This window comes from Gracilinanus agilis, chromosome 3 (genome assembly GCF_016433145.1).
Source record: "Gracilinanus agilis isolate LMUSP501 chromosome 3, AgileGrace, whole genome shotgun sequence".
NCBI classification, from domain to species: Eukaryota; Metazoa; Chordata; class Mammalia; order Didelphimorphia; family Didelphidae; genus Gracilinanus; species Gracilinanus agilis.
Window position 1 is genome coordinate 159,400,345 of NC_058132.1, and position 20,908 is coordinate 159,421,252.

Consider the following 20,908-nt stretch of genomic DNA (forward strand, 5'->3'; position numbering starts at 1 on the left):
GTCACTTAGCAATGAAAACAACCCAGGCTTGAGAAATGCATATAGTACCTTACTCTGGAGAGCCAGGTCCCTTCAACAGTCATCAACAGTAATCTCATGAATACTCATGTTGGCTCTAAGATGTAGGGAGAAGGTATCATGTTGACCCAAATAAACTGTTAAAGGGGGTTATTACAGAAAACAAACTAAGTTTCTGAAGTCCAATCCAGGATCATCTCAAAGGCATTTCCTTTATAAATGAGATCCAAAACACCATGATAGTCTTTCTTTTTCTTTTTTTTTTTTCTCAACTAGAGAAGTTAAGGCATCCCTTGCTAGGGCTGAAGAAGGGAAAAGTAGATGGCAGAAAAATCTCAATAATTAGGTTGCACTTGGCCCAAACCCTGATTTTCTGGAAATAATAGCCACCCTGGTAGATGGTCTGACGTAGACATTGTCTTTGAATAGAAGCCAAATTCTCCCTAAAGATCTCCTTCGGGGATCTCTTTGAGTTGAAGCCTAAAGACAGTATGGGCCACCTTCTTTCCTAAAGGTCATTAGGAATCAGGACAGATCTCATCCAAAGTTCTACTTTTTTCCTTGAAGTAAGAGTGGTTGTCATGGGGGAAAAATAGCCATAAGTTCAGAAGTCTGTATACCTGGTTTCAAGACTCAGCTCTGTTATTAATCTGTTGCTGGCCTTGAAGGGAGTCATCATTCCTCAGTCCCCAATTTTTTCAGTAAAATGAGAGTTTGGGCTACGAGGGCTTTAAGGTTCTATGGTTCTAAACCTCTATATTTGTTCCATAGGATTTAGTTACAGCAACCCTACTGGAGGCCAAGGTGAGGAAAGAGGTGAATTTTCAGGCAGAGAGAAGGAGGCAGGGATGGTGAAGAGGGAGAAGGAAGGACCGGATTTGTGGTCTCAATGCTACCAAGTACTCCCAGATGAGAAACAGTTCTGTTGATGCAGGCTGGCATATTCCAATCTTAGAGTGTGACCTAAAGCTCTGGCAAGTTAAGTGACTTGCCCAGGTTCACAAAACCAATTTGTATAAGGGGCAGGACCTGAACTCAGGTCTTCCTGGCTCTATGACCAGTTTCCTATCTGCTAATATACTTCCTTGGGTCACGCATAGGATCTCAGGAATGAATTAAATTTTAATCTGCCCTATAAATGTATTTTGGTAAATAAAAGTTAAATACTAGCTAGATCGATGCCTCTGATTTCATTTAAAGACTACTTTTGTGTATGTGATTTCTTCTATAATAAGCAATTTGGTTGGACATGTGTGTTACGTGAAAGAGAATATACAAAAATAAGCACTGCACCCTCAGACTCCTATACACATACAGCACACATACACATATAGGTTCAGAGCCCATAACTATGTTCCTGGAATGTTTGCTATCTAACTTAAACCCACAAATGTCTGGAAATTTTAGGTTAAGACTCCCGTGACACCTTTAATTCTGGCCCTCTGCATGTATGTGCTGGGATGGGACATAAGGCTTTTCATTACATTGGACACCTAACACTGGTAAATGGGACCTGAGACAGCAAAAGCAGTTCATTTTCCTAATATGAATTCACTTTGAAAGGGTGGGGGAGATATTTCATAGTCTGGCATTTTGATGGAGAAAGATATTGGGTACCTATCATTGCACCTTCCCTTTTTGAAAAATGGGATGATGTGCAATGCTACAGAATTCTGCTTTGTTTTTAAACAATACAGAAGAGGCCTCAAACTATCAGAAGACTACATCTCCAGAGAATCTCTGAGACTACTCTCATGTCAGATAGGGGTGACATGAACCGTAAAGTAAAAAAAAAAAAAAAGATTTGGAGTCAGAGGACCTGAATTTGATTTCTAGATCTGCCACCCACTACCTGAGACCTAGGGCAAGTCAGTTAACCTTTAGGGCTTTAGTTTCTGAATCTGTAAAATTGAGAGGCAGTATTAGAAAACAACTCTGTGGATCCTTCTGGCTTGAAATCTGTGATCCTACAATTATATACAGATTTAGTTGAGGCATTAGACCCAAATAGGTATTTTTAAAGATGTCAGACAATTCAAAATTTTACTAGAAATCTGACTTAGATTTCAGGGAAAATAACCACTTTTTAAAAGTGCCTCAATTTCTGGGAACCGATTCATTCTCTGTTGACACTAAACATACATGTGTAAAATATTTATACATATGAAACAAATCACCAAATAATAAAAGAGACTCTTCATGAAGCCAGTGGGATACTGAAGAGACATGTTATATATATACTGTATTTTGAGAAGCAAAAGGGGAAAACATGGGCTAATATGAAATGGAGCTTCCCACAATTCTGCTATATTTCATAAGCAGATGCTATTTAATAGACAGATGTTCTTAAAGGCAGGCGATAGCAGCATGGCCTGGTGGTTGGCCATTACTGACTCGGAATTTTCTGACCCTAATTCTGACTCTGCTACCAACTTGTTGGTGGCCTCAGATAAGTCAGAGACCTACTCTCTATCTCCATTTTCTCAGGGACTGAGTTGAGAATAGCAGGGACCCACAGTTTTGTAGTGCTCATGAGTCTGGGGTTGCAAGTCAAATCCCAATGTGAGCCAAATAACTTTCCCCAGGAAAAAAAAAAGTTATTTCATGGTCACAGAGTATTCTTAACAGCTGGCTGCTTTTGCCTCAGAGAGGAAGGGATAAGAGCATTTGGATGGACAAATCAAAAGTAGTATTCACATACCTCCTGGGAAAACTCCCAAGTATATATGTGCCTGCTGATGCTGGGGTCTGAGGAAAGGGTTTAAGGCTTGATAATACAACATAATGGTAGTATATGAAAAATGGCTTTTTAAACAATGATTTCATTGATGTGTTGCCCCCATGAATCAATGAACGAGAGCAAGAGATAATACAAGGCAAAAGAAAATGAAATTGCCCATAAACAGTCTCCAATAGGAGTGACACCTGGCAAAGTTTTAAGAAGACTAAAAAAAACCTTTGGGGATGTTCAACTTATGTGTCTATATAAGTCCTGGCCTCCATTCACACAAACACAGTTTGTCACAAACAGGCCAAGGAAAGACTTCTAGAAAGACAGTGTTACCAAGCACAAGACAAGAAAAGCTACATTACTCAAAACCAAAACACTTTTTTTTTCTGTACCTACACAGTGACAAATCTACATGCTACTAAGAAGAAAGGGAATGATGGGCTTTCCCTTATACATCCTGGCAGGGTTAGAACCAGACAGGGGCATTTGGGGACACAGGGACCCTAGTAGGAAGTCCCCTCCCCAAACATGCATCTATTACATTTTCTTGTACACCATAAAGATTTCTAGGACTTCCATTAGAACAGAATTCCATCATAAAGTCCTGATCCCTGACAATCTTAGTCAGGCTACCCCATCTGAAAACCTGCATGGGGAGTCTCAGACAGAGTGGATCACCCCTAGAAGAACACCATCCTAGGGGATCTATTAGCTGATGTACACTTTTTGTCACATTAAAAGAAGAAGAGGTGGTTTATAAATAATAGCAGTGATTCAAATCTCCAGGAACTCCAGGTCACCTGGCATCATGGGTATTTCATCCATATGCTTTGTGGGATCTGCACAATTTTAGCCTTGGAGACATGACTCATTTTTAGTTAATGGATTTCTTTGGATTCAAGTGACTACCTAACCCAAGCAAAGTCATCTGATTATCCCCAAATGAAAAGGGAATCAGAAACTTTGAGTCTCAGTGTCATCCTTGTTCAAGATGTAGTTAGAATATCCAGTCTGGGAGAGGAGTACAGAAGCTGGGGGCTAGAGTTTCTGAATGAATTGTGTTTAATTAGAACAATATATGGAAAGACAGTTATGGGTTTTTTTTTTGTTTTTTTTTTTGGAATAGTCCAGTGGGTCTTCTGCCTGCCTACCCATATGTAGTCCATAGACAGGCCTGCTAATTTTACAATTGAATTGGTCTATTTTTTTTATGGGCCCAATTAGTAAAGTGACTGTTTATAGGAAAGCAAATTTCTTACAGGTTGAGCCCCACCCCCTTTTAAAATCATGATAGACACAAAATTGAATAAGATGCTTATCTGGGAGTTTAGAATTTGAATTTTTAAAGGCAGATTAGAAAATTATTCTAGATATAATGATTAAATTTTTTTTCATTCACACAGAGGAAACATTTGGTTTTCTTTCCAAGGTAAACGTCTGTAGTATATTCTTTGTAATTGTTCTTACAAAGGTGTTTGGATTCACACCTGAATTCATCTGTGAATTCATACTAATAGAAAATACTGCTCTTAAGAGTCATCAGATTTTTAGTAATTGAATAAAGTGAAGGCAGTTTGTTGCTATGATAGTAGAAAAAAGGAGCAATGTGCCTGGGCAAGTCACAATCTATCTCTCTGGGCTTTCAATTAAATACACATTTATGCCAGGGATTAAAAGATAGCCATTATGCCTTCCAACTCTGAAGTTTTGTGATTCTATTATTTTTAAAGCCTGATTTGTCTTTCTTCTAAAACTGGATTGGTAAGGGTTTAAGGGTACTCCAGGTTAGTTCTAATGTATAGAAATAAGTTGCCAGGAGGAGCTCTACTCTGTCCTCCATATGCATATCTAGATTAAAGTAGACTTGCAAGATTGGCATTTGAGGAATCCTGAGGTATGGTTCTGCACCTCTCTTTCTTTTTGAAACATCAATATTTTCACAATATTTCAATGAGTCTCAGAGGCATTTGGACCAGGAAGCCAAATCAGCCAGGAATTCTTCCTGGAACCTTCCAGTTCTGTGCAAATCTCATAGGGCCCTATGTTTTTAAAGACTCTAGCTCTAATTACCTTTCTAAGAGATTCAGTCATTCAATAAATATTTATTGAGAATCCACTATGTGCTTAGAACTCTGCTAGGTACTGAGGGATAGACAAAATCTCGATATCCCTGCTACCTGAAAGGAAATTCAGACCTTTGAAGTGGAATATGATACAAGCACTAAGAATGATAATAGACACTACAATTCTTCAGAGATCGAAAGCATGGAATTGTGACAGCTGGATTCTGGTTTAACCATTACCTATTCCTGCTACAGACTATAAGTTAAATTGTATTATTAAGCAACACTCAACTCCGCCTCTTCACTGTGATATTATCAGTGGTGAAAGGCATGTGATGTTGATTACTGCTGCAAGAAATGACCTGGTTTCAAAAACCACACTCAGTTCCAGGCATTCTTCAATTGCACCTCACTACCTTATCTAAGAAAGCTTGCTCCAATGAACAGCAAGGAATAGTGAAAGTTAAAGGTGAGAAAGCAAGTTGGATAGGACAGAAGCTTGCCACTGGGACAGAGCAGGTAGAAAGAGCGTGTTTTAAAAAACTCATCAGATGACTCAAAATTCATGGTGGACAGTTTGATGGCCTTGCAGCAGAGTTAAGAAATGGGCACCAGGAGCTGATAGAAAAAGGGAAGGGAAGGGGGAAATGTGTTTTCTGAAGAAATCTGAAAAATGAGGGAGAGTCAATGAAGCAGATAGCCACAGGAAGGTAAGTTACAGATGAGAGAAGCCACAGGGAAGGAGGCTCTTGAACTGATGGGAAACAGTGGTGCAGGGTCAGTGAAGGGAGCAGTAAGGTAAGTAATCGATGGGAACAGAGTTCTTACATCTGCCTTGCCAGTTGGATGCTATCTTACCCCTTTAAGTGTGAAACCAATTTCCTTTTAAACTCTGAACCACTAAGAGTCAAAGAAACAAAGGAGATGTAGAGCCTGTCGTTCAGTCTAACCATAGTCTTTAGAATTGGAAGAGACCTTAGTCGATCATCTAATTCAACCCCCTCATATTACAGATGAGTAAACTGAGGCCCATAAAGAGGAAGCTTTTCAAGATGAAATGAGGAATAGATAGATTCAGAGTTCTGACCCAGGTCCTTTGCCTCCTTGATAGTACGAAATTGTTCACCATGGGAAATTGTAAAATGCTAGGATTCAGCTTAGTTTCTGAATGATTCAAATGTTCAAATTCCTATCACTTTAACTTCCATTCCACTTTAGGATAACAATCAAAGGTGTTTAGAGAACAAAGTTTTCCCCTTTTACAGATGAGGAAACTAAGGCCTAGAGAGATTATGTAATCTGAGAAGCACAAGGAGATCACATCTATTTTGTGGCTGAGCCAGCTCTTCTAGAGCCCAAAGTTCTTTCCTCTATACATTGCTTCTAATCACAGATATTTTGTATAAGTGGTCTAGGTTTGTCCCTTCCAAAAGCTGAACAGAAACAAGCAACTCAAAAGGCAAAGTCTCTGTTGTTGTTTACAGATGATTTGAGGATCTGAATTTGTACCCAAACTTAATGAGTGTGGCCAAAAATACAGGCCAGGAGAAGATCTGAGCTTAGGTGAATAAAAGGAATTATTTCAAGATTCCACCATTCCTCAGAATGGGTTTGTTTAGCCAGGTATATATGAGCTTGAATAGAACATATGAAATTGACCCTTTCAACCCCTGTACCCACCCTGGGAAACAAGAATCCACAGAAGTTGCCCTACCTTTTTAAAAGGAATAAATCTAATTGTCCTCTTTGGGACAGGGAGACTCGTCACTTGTGAGATGTTGCTTTGCTGGCTGCCCATGCCAGTAGCTGTGTGTGTCTAAAGAGTCTGGCACATTCTGGGTACAAAGACCACAGCTTCCTCCCTTTTCTAAGGGCCTGTGCTTGGAGGTCTGAGTCGTTTAGAAATGTTGCTTCACTTCTCTTTAGGGGGTAAGAACCAAGACCCTGGGGCACGTTCCCCGCCCTTCCGGCTTTAGGGGGCGGCTTTCTTGGATGGGTATGATAGCAAATGCCCACTCTACCAGAGAGTGACTTCATTTTGTATGTAGTTATTAGAATAACCTCCCCCTTCCTAAGTCAAGAAAGATTTTAAAGATATCTATACCACTTCAGTAACAGAAAGTAGGACTCTTGCCTTCTTAAAATAGCCTCACCCTTCTTTTCTTTCATGCATCTATCCAGGTGTCTTCCTGCTCCCATTCTCTACCCATGTACCTTCTACTTAAGCATCCCCTTCTTACATATTCTCTACTTACACTTGTTACAATCAGTCAGTCATCTAATCTAGAGATTTCAAGTTCCTGCAGTTACTGTCTTTTCCCCAGATCAGCAAATTTCAACTTTCAGAAGCAGAAGGCAAAGGAAAAAAAAAAAATTCTTCAGACCCCACCCAGGCGATATGCATCTTTTGAAATTGTTCAAACCCACTATCGCCAAACTTCTCTTTAAAAAGCACCAAACCAAGTAGGGAGTTTCTTTCCTTTAGGTCTTGGGGATTGAGGAAACCTGGCCCCCAGTTCACCAGCTAATGGCTTTTCCAGATAAACTTTCTTTGCTTAGTGCTGGGCTGTCCCCAATGCTTATAGCTCAGTCTTGGTCTGGTTTATCTGGTGTTCTGCTAGACATGAAAATTGTTGCCTTTGTTGATGATCCATAAGGTCATCGTTTGTATCTGTGGAGAAGGAGAATGAGGGATGTGAGTATGTGCATCCTGCTCACTGTTTCTCCTGGAATTCCACGGGAGGGGGAGAAGAAAATGAATAAAAACAGTGGGAGTATAAGTCCACTCAAAGACTCATCGATCTCTCTACTTGCCGTTGTGCTGAACAGAGGTGGCACATTGGGAGACGTTAGCAACTCTCACTAGAGTCCCTGGGGCAGCTGGGCCCTGCTCTCAGCTGAGCTCTAAGCCTCCTGCCTCTGGAACAGTTAGTTACTCTCTCACCAAACCGTCTTGGGCCTTCCTTCAGAGAACAACGCCTGTAGCCCACTCTCTTCACTGCTTCCCGCGTCCCGTCTCGTCCGCCCCTTTCCATCTCTCTACTCTTCCCCCCCACCCCCCGCCCGCGAAAAATTAAGAAGGCGCACGTATGGGAGGTGGGTAGGTGGGGGGCGCAAGGGGTTGGGAAATAAGGCAAAAGTCTCAGGTAAAGCCCGGCAGCTTCAGGGCTTTCAGAGAACCGGAGTCAGTGTAAGCAACATAGAAGGAACGGAAACCAGCCCAGCGCTGACATGTAAACAGGGGCTAACATCTGGAACAGCCCCACTGCAGACAGACCAACAGACACACACACCCCTGCCCGGCTGAAACCAATCCACTTGCTTGCCCTGGGGCCCACTAGACAACCTAGCAGCCTCCTCTTCTCCCTCTGCTTCTCAGATCCCAGAAGGCAGAAGGGGAGTGCCTCAGGGCGGGGGCTCCAAGGAAGCTGGGACTGGGGGGAGCTGTTTGTAGCCGAGCTTCCTCCCCAGGTACCTGGCTGTATGTCTCCGGGGCCGTCCCCTACTCTGCTCCAGTTATCATTACCCTCAGCCGGCAATAAGTGAGAAGGGAAGGCTCTGGGCACGGGGAGAGCAAGAAGTTCGGTTGTGGGACAGAGTGACCTCGGCTCCGATTTGGGGGTTGTCTAGAGGTTACTCCCACCTTAGGGAGCGCAGAGAGCTGGTGAGGTGCCCCTTTCCCTCTCCCAGCACCTATTGCATAGCAAGAAACTTTCGAACCAGAACGGAAAAAGAAGAAACATGTAGGGAAAGCAGGAGAATAAAGGAGAAAAGCAGCCACGTCTTCCGGACCCCGGCATCCTCACACTCTAGTCTGGCTGTCCCCTCTTGCTCCCCCAACTTAGCTCCTTTGCCTCCCGTTAACCCGGATCCCTTCACAGACTCTTACCTTAATAGTCCCGTCCATTTGGCGAAGTCTGCAGCCGAGCCCCCCAATATTCCACACATTGACCCGGTTAGAGCCTAACCCCGCAGCCCCTTCGGATTGCCTCCGCTCCCGCACCTCTCCAGCTCCTGGCCCCCAGTCCGCGTCCCCCAGTGAGCTCCTTGCCCTCTTCCCCGCTTTGCACGTTTGTTGTTGTAGCGGGGCGAAAAAGAGACAGTTAACCGGATGAAACTTTTTTTTAGCTAATTTTGGGAAGTGACTTCACTTTGCGAATCGGAAAGGAAGTCCTATCTCTCTCTCTCTCTCTCTCCTCTTTCCCCTTCCCCCCTCCCCCCCTCCTCCGGTCCTGCTTTTTGCATCACACACACTATATAAATATACACGTAGATACTGTAGATACATTCATACGCGGCACACACAGGATACTAGTTTCGGGGAGATAAGAGCTACTCCAGAACAATACTGCTACCCACCCTCAGTTTTGTGCTCTGCCTGATTCCTGCAGTTCCAGAGTCTCCGACCCCCCCAAGAATCACCTACCCTTGCTTCTTCCCAAAAAAGTCAAGTGTGAAACGTATTTGCCTACCCCCCTCGCCCCCCCCTTTTCTCCCTGGGGCTGTTGGCTGAACGTAGCCCGCCTGACTCACTCACTTTCCGTCTCTTCCCACAGATATTTTCATTAATGTTTTTTCCAGCCGGAGTAAAAACTTTAGAGGGGGAAAAAAAAACCCGGGAAAGTTCTCTGGGGTTTGTGTGACCCTGATGAATACCGGGAACGATGTAGATAGGAACAGAAGCGTAGTAATAATAATTTAAAGTCTCAGCTACAGTGCTGGTTTCCAAGCGTTCCCTACGGTAACAATTTTCACAGTACCAGACAAATATTCCTCCAGGAGGAGCTCAGCCCGCCGGGGGCGTTATTTGAATACCTTCACAACAGGACCCACCCCATCTCCTCAGACGCCCCTTCTTCCCCAAACTGAGTTTGGAGCACTCCCGTTCTTACGTGAAGTTCAGACAGACAGGCTCCCAACGTCCCTCCCCTTCTCCTCGAACCTCTCTCTGAGTTCGCAGTCACCCGAAGCCTCCCTCCTGCTGTGGGGTCTAGCAGAGACGGGCGACTAAAAGGAGCTCCAAACCCCGGAGAACTTTTTGGAGGGGGTGCGGGGGAAGGCCGTGATGCCGGGGTAACTAACCACCCAGCCCCAGTGCACTTACTCCAAAAGCCATTTATTCTTGACATCAGGCTGCAAGGCCAACCCAGGCTTTCCAACCCCTCCCGAAGGGTTGCCGAGACATCAATGCCTTTGGGAGAAACTAACTGTCGTCCCGAAACAACCCTCCTGTCTCTTGCAAATGGACTGAGTGGATTGGACCGCAGACGAGCCCGCTCCGCCAGCCACGGTCTCAGAGAACTGCAAAGAAAACAGACTTTTCTCTTCCGAGAACTTCCACCCATTAGCCCTCTCGAACGATACCCCTCCCTCTCCCCAGCCGAAGCCCAGACAGCTGGGACCCCGGTAGTCTCGAGTCCCATAGATCTCCACCCACCCCAAGACCTGCGCCCAGAACACTAGGGCTGTGGAGAAACGGGATAGAAGCGCGGAGGGAGGGGAAGAGGGTTGGCGGGCGGACTCAGCCAGGGTTCTCTTTCTCCCCGGTGCTCCAGAAACAGGTTACCTTGTCCAGCGCTCTCCTGACCACACTTTGGACTTTCTCACTTTTATTTTAGAGTCCGACAGGGGGGAAAATCCGAATAGGATCCAAGTGAATTAGAAAGAAAAAAAAAATCAAAAGGTCTCCGTGGCAGCCGCAGAAGTGACTTATTAATTCTTTATTTCTTCAAGAGCAATTGAGCCGGAGAGCTCACTCGTTCTCCTTCCCTTCCCCCCTCCCCCTTAGCCCCTCTTGAAATTAGCCTCATCAATTCAGCTCCAATTTTCGGTTCGGATACAGACACGGGACTGAACGTGACCAGACCTGGAGCCCCGGGTGCAGCTTGCCAGCTATTGAGACTCAGCCGAGGTGGGGGTGGGAGGATGGGGGGGCCAACAGAAGGGGGGAGCTGCGGCCGGCTTCCCCTCCCCTCCTCCTGTCTGCTTCTCAATCCTGGGGTCTGCTCCGGGGATCCCCCGAGACCTCCACATCTGGTTACTGCTAGCGGGGTCAGGTCCCCCCCTTTGCCTGGGGCCACAAGGACTGGAGTTCAATTAAAAGAAATCAGACTTAACCCTTTCCTCTCCAGCGGCCCTCGCCCTCTTTCCACCACTCAGGCTCTCTCTCTCCTCTGCTTTTCCACATGCTTTCCAGAAAAGAAAGAGGTTAAAGGGAAAGTAAGAATGAATTACATCCTTTCAATCCCCAAATTGTTTCCTTTTCACTCCATTCTCCGCCGACCTTCAAACAATAACAAGACTTTCGGGAGGAGCAAAAAAGCCCACTGCCAAGGGGAACCCCATGAATGAGAGACTCACCTCCCCGCCCCAAATCCAAATTTCTCCATTTTTAACAAGAAGCGGAGGCAGTGACCCCCTTCCTTGGGACAGCAAGAACGCGTGGTATAGTTGTCCCAGTTGTAAAGAACAATACCACATAGGTTTGGAGGCTCCCCCATCTCGCGCCTCACCATAGCGTTCCGCCTGCTTTAAAATACGCTCCTTTTCGGGAGATTATGGATGCTCCTTCCCCACCTTGGGTGAACACCGGGGCAAAACTCTGATTTCTATTCCAATGGTCATTTTAAACACATTCCACACCCCTTCCCCAAGTTAAGCATTTTAGAGAGACCTGCGTTTTCCATTGAAGATGCTAACTATTAAAACAGATAACCCGAAAGAGCTTTCTCTCTCCATCTCTTTCATTGGAACGTCGAATTGAAAACAATTGTGTGATCATGCTTTTTAAACAGAGTTTGAGCAATTTTAAAGGTGGGGGTGGGGTGGGGAGAGACTAAGTAACACATAAATTTGTACTGGTTTCTGAATAGCCTATTTACCTCGCGCCTAAGTCTTTGCCAGGTCTCCCAAGTTACCAGCCCCCAAGTGTCTCCCAGGAGTCCAGAAAAGAAGAAAATCTACTCCTCAGACTGCGTGACTTTGAGAGAAATAAGTCGTTTCTCTCAGGGCGTCGAAACCTACAAGCTGGTGTCCAATTCGGTTCCACTTATGTAATTCCGCATTTAATGTTGGATCTCCTCTCCCCGCCCCCTCTTCCCCAAAATCCCGAAAGAAACAAACCAAACACAACAGTAAACAACTCTGCCCTGTTTAATGTGGTTACCACCAGACATCTGGAAAGATGGTTTGATCCTGGCAGCTCAGATTGTTTTCACGAGCAGCCAAACAGAATATTTCGAATGTTTGCATTGAGACAAATTGATAGAGAGCCTGCGGTCAGGCAGGCTACAGTGAAAGACTGCCCTGGGAGTTAAAGAGAAAAAAACGCCTCTCCCTGAAAGAGCTCGGTCTCTCCTAGTCACCTCCTCCCCATCTCTCCCTGTCTCTGTCCCTGTCTCTTTCTAGTTTCCCTCATTCCCGCTCTGTATCTGTCTCTCCTCCCTTTCCATATGTCTTGATTCCCTAATCTTATACAAATTCCCAATAGGATACACTTTACCTAAAGGATATTCAGCTCCAGTGCACCCCCCACTACTTCCACTATCAAAGCAAAGAAAGGTGCCCTGAATTCTATTCAGGCTGATTTCGTACAACCAAGGAGAACTGTACTAATAAAAATAAAAAAGCTGCTCAGGACCAATGCAATTTAATTTTCTATCTGTAAACAAAATGAATAAAAAGCAAAGGTTAAATAAAAAATTTTAAATATACATATGTATATGTATTACATATAGGTATGTTATTTGTTGAATTGAACAGAAAACCATTTAAGCGAATACCTGTGTAACTGAATTATAGAGACTGGGTCTATTCCCCTCTCTTTGTGTCTATTTGCACATGGAGAACACTCATTTGATATTTGGGGGAGGGAGGTTGGTGGAGAAGGTGGCCAGCGATGGAGCTGTTCTATCCTCACTTCCAAAAAACCGTAAAGATTAGGAACCCCCTTTTTTTGCTCAGTTTGGGAGCAGAGCCACTAAAAGTAGCTTAATGTCTCTTGGCTCTGAACGTCAGTCAGTCAGTCCCCTCCCCCCTCTCCCTTACACACAGCTCTTTGACCCGGTTAAGAGCTTTCCAGACTCTTTGTCCCTGGCCTTAGTTAGCACCAACCAGTTTGGTACCCATCATCCCTGCGGAAAGGGAGGAGCAGCTACCCTTAGAGCTGCTGCATCTTTGATTCTGACCCTGTAGAGGAGGGTGGATCCTTCACTTGAAACCCCGAAAGATGCCAGGCCTGGCTGGGTGTCTCTCTTGGCTGCTGTCTCCTCCTCCTCCCTACTCCACCAGGACTCAACTTGGAGCCTAACTGGCAAAGGGGGAGGAGGGAGGCTGGGGAGTGGGGAAGAGAGGGGGGTGGGCGAGAGAACGCCAAAAACCCAGACTGCAGAGCTGCAGCTTCAAGTGTCTGGCCCCTCGCTCGAGGCCATAATTAATTTGAGATTTATTTTTATTGGAGAACTCGAGTCTCGTCTGACCTTAGCCAAACAAGGCTGCTTCGAGCCGCCCCTGGATGCGCTTGAATGCTGGGGAATATTTCTGTTAGACGGCTCTCCAGGCGCGCCTGCTTTGAATTTGTTCCTCAGACTTCATCTACTTGGAGATTTGAAGAAAGATTTAAAGCCTTCTACCCACCCCCACCCACTAACCCTGCTCTTTCTTCCTTAACACCAAGCTGGTTAAAAACACTACGTGGGAGGTGAAGGGGGTGCACAGGGAGCAGGTCAGGGAGAAACTACGCAGTGGTTGTTGGGGTCTTTGGAGAGGGGGTACAAGGAATGGAGAACCAACAGTTTGCTATCTCTCTAAACCTAGAGCCCATGTCTGCTTCACAAGTCTTGAAGGACCCTTAAATTCCAGGAGGAAAATATCTAGGTAAAAGGCCCCCATACCTAGCTGTTAAAAAAGCATAGACTAATGACCATGCCCCAAATCCCCCAATCTTGCCTCATTCACCCATTTCCCATGAAGCTTCTCTGGAAGGACAACACAAGGCTTTGGTGTAAGTTATTTTGAAGAGTTAAGAAGAAAGAATTTAGGGACAAGAGAGAAGGACGGAGGAGTGAGCAGACCTCCACTTATGGTCAAAGAGCTAAAGGAGAAGTACTGGGGAAAAGGGAATCAGATATGTAGAAGGGGGTGATTAGGGAAGAGGGAACTCGGAAATTGTTTCTATTCTCTCTCCTTTCCCTTTATCTTTTCCAAAAGTATCAGTTCTCTCTGTCTCTCTGTCTTATACTTGGCCACCATTTGTCTACAATGTAGACTCTACATCTAGTGTTCTTCCCTCACCAACCCATTCCTTTCTCTCCTTTTTTCCCCCTTCCTTTCAATTTGTCCTCATTTCAAATTTTCCACCCCTTCTTTATCTGCAGCAAAGTTTGGAGTGAAGGGGTGTTGGGATGGATCTCTATCTTCACCAGGTAGGGAGAAAAGCTTGGACAGCCAGTTGCCTCCACTTAGTTTCTGGGATTCAAGGGTTGGACAGTCTATGAAGTGGGGTTGGAGAGAGTGCTTGTTCCTGTCACTTCCTTGGCTAGAGCTCAACTCTTTCCACTCCTGGCTTCCCCACCAATCTAAACTTCATAAATGTTTGTCAACAACCTTCAAGACTGGAACTTGACAGGGGAATGTCAGGGGTTTTGGCAACCTAGAGTCTGTTTGTGCCCCCGCTGGCAAATAGTCAAAGGAGGGAGCACCAGGAACAAACCCAAGATTGTAGCCTGCATGCAGACCCTTTGCCTGTATCAATGCTACTCTTTGTCCAGCAATACAAACCTTGTGGCTGGAGAAAAATCCATTTTCCCCCCTTAAAAGGGGTTCTGACTTAATCCCCCTCTTCCAGCAGTTACACCATTTTTGTCCCAGGCACTGGCTCTCCCGGTTTACTCCCTGATACCCTACCTAGCCTACTAGCCTAGCAAGGGTTCTCAGGCCAGGTTTACTACTCCCAAATGTCCCTCTTTTGACACGCTGGTGCCAGGTACTGCACTCCTGGGGTGTAGGGGTGGGTGGATAAGATAGGCCTCTGAACTTAACTCTTCTCAATATACTGACAACTCATCTAAGATGATTTGACTCATCTGGGAGGGAAAATTTCTTGAACGCTGGGAATGAGGAGACTTTCATTAAAACAGATATATCCTCCAATTTCTTGACATAAGATCCAAATAGCCCGCACTCTTAAATTAAAACCTAGATGCTAATGTATAGCCTTAAGGTGTGCGAACTAATCTAAGTAGTTCTCACATGCAAATTAGTGGCGGTTGGCTAGATGCCCTGTGATTCTACTTGCTCATTTGTCACCTTAGGGTACAAGCATCTTCACAAAGAGCCTCCTATACATTGGAAATACATTCTCCACCTCTGGGCGCCTTTATGTACACGCACACACGTACACGCGCGCGTGTATGCACACACACACACACACCCCTTTATATGTTTTCTGTACCTGCACGCACAATTGGTTTCCACGAATCTGCTTGCACTTTGGGGCAAAAAGGTTGACATGGGGAACTGGTTGAAAGAGGGAGGAGGGGAAAAGTCTAAGGTGACTGGCAACCGTTACTTCTTCCTTGAAACAGGCAGTGGAGGAGACAGTCCTGAACTCAAGGTCGCCTTTCGGAAAAAGGGAGTCTAGCTGCTCCAGTGGCTGTGTTTGCGACCCTCCCCTGCTTCTCCCGCTTTCCCCCACTCCCACCCCCAATGGTCCGCCAAGTCGGCCCCGCCTCGCCCCGCCCCACTCCGGGTGGTGGCACGATGTAGACTTTCCTTAAACGTGTAACCCAGATGTCCCCGCCTTGGTTTGTTTACATTCTTGGGAGCTGTTGTGGGGGAAAACACCCACACCCATACCCACCACCCCTCCGTACCAAGTCAAATATAGCTACAATACTTTTGGGGGGAGGAAGCGAGGGGAAGGGGGAGTGGTAGGGGAACAGAGGAGGAAGGATAAGATTAGGAGAGACAAGTGAAAAAAGTGAACCAGACACATAGAGCTTGCACCAACGAAAAAGGCCATCCCATGACAGTAAAAACTATCACTTACAGGAATCCCCCAAATGCAGGCACGGATGGAGATCCACGGAGATTGCTCCCTTCTCCCAGTCATTCCATCACACTTAGAAGACTGGAAAAGCTCAGAGTCTCCTCTCCAATCCCAGCCCTAGCCTAGTCTAGCCTGGGCCACTTAGACGTCCTTCCTCTCTTCTACTTTCGCCTGGAAGAGACTATGGCAGGACCTCCTGGGTATGAGACAAAACTGCGTCCAAACTTCGATCCCTTCCTTTCATCCCCTCCTCCAATTTCCAACACACACACACACACACACACACACACACACACACACACTCACACACACATTTCCCATCTCCACTCTGGTCTCTTAGAACAGAGCTCTGCCTGCAGCAGACCCTTAAAAGAGGTTTGCTGAAGAAGGCTTGTCTTTGCTTTTTTGTCCATCACCTCCAATCTTCAGCACATTCAGAAAGCCAAAAGCCTCTATCCTTCTCTTCTCATTCGTCCAACAAAGGTAGGGGAGGGGCATGTTGAACACTGCATGGGGGAGGAGAAAGGCTTCAGTCATTACCTGCTTAAAGATGATGTCATGTCTTACCTTGACGTAAGACGATGTGTCTGGGACGGTTTGAAACATCTTTTGTGGGCAAGGATGGCCTGAGAAAGGTTGAGAATCCACCTGTGGGGAGAAGAGATCCAACAGTTAACTGCTAGTAGAAGAGAGACTGGCAAGAGTGGTGGAAACTGGAGGCTAGATAGAGACTGGGGTCTGGGGCCACAAATAGAAGAAGTAGAAGAAGGTGCTAGACTTTCTGAGGCCAGGCCATGGTGTTGTGAGACCCTTTTGAGCATTCTGTAGAGGGATGCAAATTACTGAACTCTGTTGACTCCTTTAAATAAAGATAGGGGTTCCTGGGATTAGTAACTCAAAGCACATTCCTTTCTACTTTTCCTTTTCTTTTTGCCCCTTTTCCATGTGTTCTTTTGCTAAATATAAAACATCTATCTCTTATTTCCCCTCCCTCCTCCTCCAAATACTTCCTTTATGGCCCAAGTAGTTGCTAAGGTGGGACAACCCTTCACCTTCTCTCTATGTTAGGCAAAAGAGGGAGGGAAATAGTAAAATTAAGGAAGATGGAAATAGTAAAGGGTAGCAAGAGGGCCTGATGGAAATAGGGAAAGGGGAAAAAAATCTCTTGTCCCGAATATCTCAAGGTGAAGCAAGAGACTGATATTTTCAGAGCTGGACCCTTGGTTCTACTCTTTCCATCCTTGATTTATCACTCCTAAGGCTTAATTTACAGGTCCCATATGTCCCTTTTGGAGGATTATAGTTGTCTCTGATTATCCTATTAGGTATTTCCAGTAACCCCAAAACCTTAACAATAATATTTTGAATCTAACCAGGCCTAGTATTGAGGTTCCCTCCTTAATCTCTCACTGTGTCGGAGAACACCCTGAAGATTAGACTGTAGAAATATTGATACTGGATGAGAAAATGTGCCCAATAGTCTCAGCATTCTAAGTATTTCTCTAAGGACAGAGATCTTTAGATTCTAGGTAAATAGTGGAAAAGGATTTATCTTCCTGAACTCTATCTGTTGATAAGGACTTACTTAGATGCCAAAGAACCACCTTGAGGCTTCCTAAAGATTTTTCTCCTGGGAGATAAAGCTTCTATCTACTTTCTATACAGCTCTCTCATTGTCTCTCTGTCTCTGTCTCTCCCACTTTTCTCTGTCTCTGATTTCTTTTTGTCTGTTTCTGCCTTGTCTTTCTGTCTCTATCTCTGTCTGTCTGTCTCTGTCTCCCCCTCGACTCCCCCTCTCCCTCCCCTCCTTTTTTAAACGTGGCAGCAGCCTGCTTCTCCGGCAGCCAATGTGTTTCTGATAAACTGCTTTTTCCCCCACTAACAAATTCCAGCTTCTTTGGCTCCTGAAGTCACAACAGAAAGACACACGTTCAGGGACAAGGTACATTTCTTCGGAGCAGAGATTCCCTGGCCTCCTCCCTCAGTGCCCCCAGAGTGACCCTTCCCTGGGGTTTACCTCTCTTTTCCTTATGGGTCTTGAAAATATTCAGAGTGAAATTCAAAAGCAGGGAATGGGGGGAGGAGACAAATGGGACAGACACAGAGAAAGAAAGAAAACTCCTGAAAAACCTGGTTTGCTCCTTTAGCAGCTTCCCTCTTGTCAAGCTCATTCAAAAGAGTCCAGGGGAAGTGACCAGAGGAGGAACTTGTCCTCCCCCATCTCATATTCCCACCCCCTTGTTCAGGGCCCAAAGAAGGCACTCACCTTAGACACTCTTTCCCCTTAGCCAGCAGGAATGGAAGAGTGCAAACTTCAGGATGGGAAATGACGCCCCAGTCCGCCTCTGAATCTCTGTGTTTTCAGACACTGATACCTTGTCAGTGGGATTAAATTTGCTAGATCCTCAGCCGGACTGAAGTTAAAGTTTTCCTTTCTTTCCAACCCATCCAGACAGCCTGCCTCAGCTCATTCCTATCCTCAGGGGGGTTTTCAGTAATGGACTCGATTTGTGTGTGTTTCCCTCTCACTCTCAAACACTCCCTCTCCCTCTTCCTCTCTCTTTTCCCCTCTTTTAATTTGATTTCCGTTTTCTTATCAATATTTCAACTGCTGTCTGATGAATTGTTCTAACAGGACATCCAAGCATCTGTCACCAGCCCCTCTCCCCCTGGACTGCATCTACATGTACACTTGAAGGGCTTTTAAAACAACAAACTTGCCCATCTCCAAGTCCACTTATTATACCCATCCTTCAGCGTAAAGTTTGTGTGTTCATGGAGAAGCCAAGAGGAAACGCTGAGTGGAGCTCCAGGCCTTTTTTAAACTGATTATTTTTCCCTGGGAAGTTTCAAATATCTGTATTAAAATGATAATTCCCCAGGTTTTAAAAATATATATGAAGCCCTGTAGCCTTCCAACTGTTTAGCATTTCCTACTGAAAGGGCGATGGTACTCCATCCAAAAGACTCTGTGTTTCCCCAGGGATAAGCCAACTCAACCAAAGCTCATTCCTAGACGCATTCTTTAGTCTGTGTGTACAATGGCAAAGTCAAAATCAGAAAGCTGAGGCAATTACCTGGATGATTGGCCCAAGAGGCATTTCTAAAATCACCCTTGTTACCGACTTGTTTGCTTCGGGGAACATTTGTTGGTTACCTGCCTTAAATAATTCAGATAATTACGCAGCCTTCTACTTAGACTGTGTAGACCAAACCTCATATGGTGTCTCAAATTTCAGCCTGCACATATGTACGTTCGCTCACACAGTTGCACACACAGTAACAGAGCCATTCTTCACACAAACAGATCCCCGGCGTCTCTGATGAGTTACGTATGTTGTCTCTCATCTACTCTTTTCACACTCTCGTAGTCCCAGTTTCGAAAACCCAGTACCCAGAACCCTCCTTTCCCGACCTCACTTCGCACACACCCTGTTGGGACCCAAGGAATTGAAGATGCAGACCCGGTGGGGAACGAAGAGGGGGGGGTAGATGGGAAAAGGAGGGAGAGGACATATATTTGCAAACACCCTCCTAACTGCTTTGATCTTTGGCTTATAGATTTAGGGCTACTGGGAACGCTAAAGGTCATCCATTCGGTGCCTTCCCCTCTCCCCTTTTTACAGATGAAGAGACTGAGGTCCAGAGATACTAAGGAATTGCCCAAGATCACAGAGTTAAGTGACAGGGTTGGGATTTGAACCCTGTTCTAAATTCTTGCACTCTAGTCCGTCGCGCAGCCGGGTTGCCATGATTTTTCTCCCTTCCGGAACCAAATTCCTGCTCTGCTCTCCTTGTTCTCCAGGAATAATGACCATAACGTTATTTCCCGACGAAACTCAAATAGGAAGGGATACTGGGGGGGGGGGGGGGGGCGACCCAGAGGAGAAAGTGGTTTCTCACCAGTTGGCCTTCCCTCCGAGGGGGAGGCCGACTTTAAAATGCAGGTCTTCCCACGTGGGGGGTAAGGGAACAGGCAGCAGGGTTATTCATTATTTCCTTCGCAACAATATCCCGATTTTTCTCTCCCGGGCCTTCCCCCCCAAGTCCAACATATTGAAACATTTTGCTGCTTAATAAGAGCAGCGCAAAGAGCCGAGAGGTGAAAGGCCAACCCAGGACCCGTGACTGCAGCTCTATGAACTCGGCGCTGACTGACGGCCGGCTCGGAGCGCCCCGTGCATTCCTGACAATTTCTTAGGAAAACAAGACCCGAGGCTTAGCCACGACCAGGGACGAAGTCTCTGCCTCACTATAGATGAAATCTAAAAAAAGGGAAAAAGTTAGGAGGTTATTTTTTTGCCCCCCAAAGACAGAAAATACAGACAAAACACGATCTTAACGAAACACACACGCACTCCCACACCCCGAATTTCCACTTCTAAATAGGATACTAAGTTTCAAGAGTGAATATTTTTTTAATAACTCTGGATATCTGAAAATATCTTTTGAGATGAACTAGGTCAACATTAAGTGGAGAAGGTGGAGAATTGAGGCTTTCAGCTGAATCTCACTTTCTTCAAAATTATTCAAATATTTGGAGGAGGGTTTTTTTTTTTTAATGGGGAGGTGGTGTAAGTGGGGGAAGGGAGGAACAGTATTTCTGAGTTACTCAGGTAATGGCCTCAATTGCCCATTTCCCGAAATTTATTTTGACTTCATCAGTGAGAGAACGCTGCCCCCCTGCCCCCACCTCCCCTAAGACTTCTGGGATACTCCAGGTTTGTTCTAAAATAGTTAAGAAAGCCTCCTCCTACTCGAGTGCTCCAGTTTCCCAAACTCTATTACCTCCCAGCTCACTGAACAGTTTTTTTGGGGGGTGGGGGTGGGAGTGGGGTGTGTGGTGTGGAAAGAGGTTCCTCAGACTCCAGGACTGCTGTTTGCTGTGACTCTAATTTATGCTTAATTGCTCAAATCCACCGTCAGGGTTTTACAGTCTGCAATGCATTTTTCTTCTGGGTAATTACTTCAAATGTTTCTCTCTCTCTCTCTCTCTCTCTCTCTCTCTCTCTCTCTCTCTCTCTCTCTCTCTCCTGTCTCTTATACACA

The 20,908-nt window shown here is 45.3% G+C and overlaps 1 protein-coding gene across 4 annotated transcripts in view; it reads right to left on the reverse strand.

Annotated features, from left to right (window-relative positions):
• The window catches only part of FLI1 (Fli-1 proto-oncogene, ETS transcription factor), a 167,118-nt gene extending 150,634 nt beyond the window's left edge, over window positions 1-16,484 (reverse strand). The window contains exon 1 of one of the 4 annotated variants that reach the window (XM_044668330.1): window positions 16,427-16,484. In XM_044668330.1, the coding sequence (XP_044524265.1) occupies window positions 16,427-16,465 (39 nt within the window). In that variant the 5' untranslated portion in view covers window positions 16,466-16,484. Of the gene's footprint in view, window positions 1-8,701; window positions 8,989-9,171; window positions 9,220-9,349; window positions 9,536-16,426 lie in introns of those variants that run through there. The other 3 variants (XM_044668332.1, XM_044668333.1, XM_044668331.1) reach the window with 3 other exon arrangements.
• Between the last annotated feature and the right edge of the window lie 4,424 nt (window positions 16,485-20,908).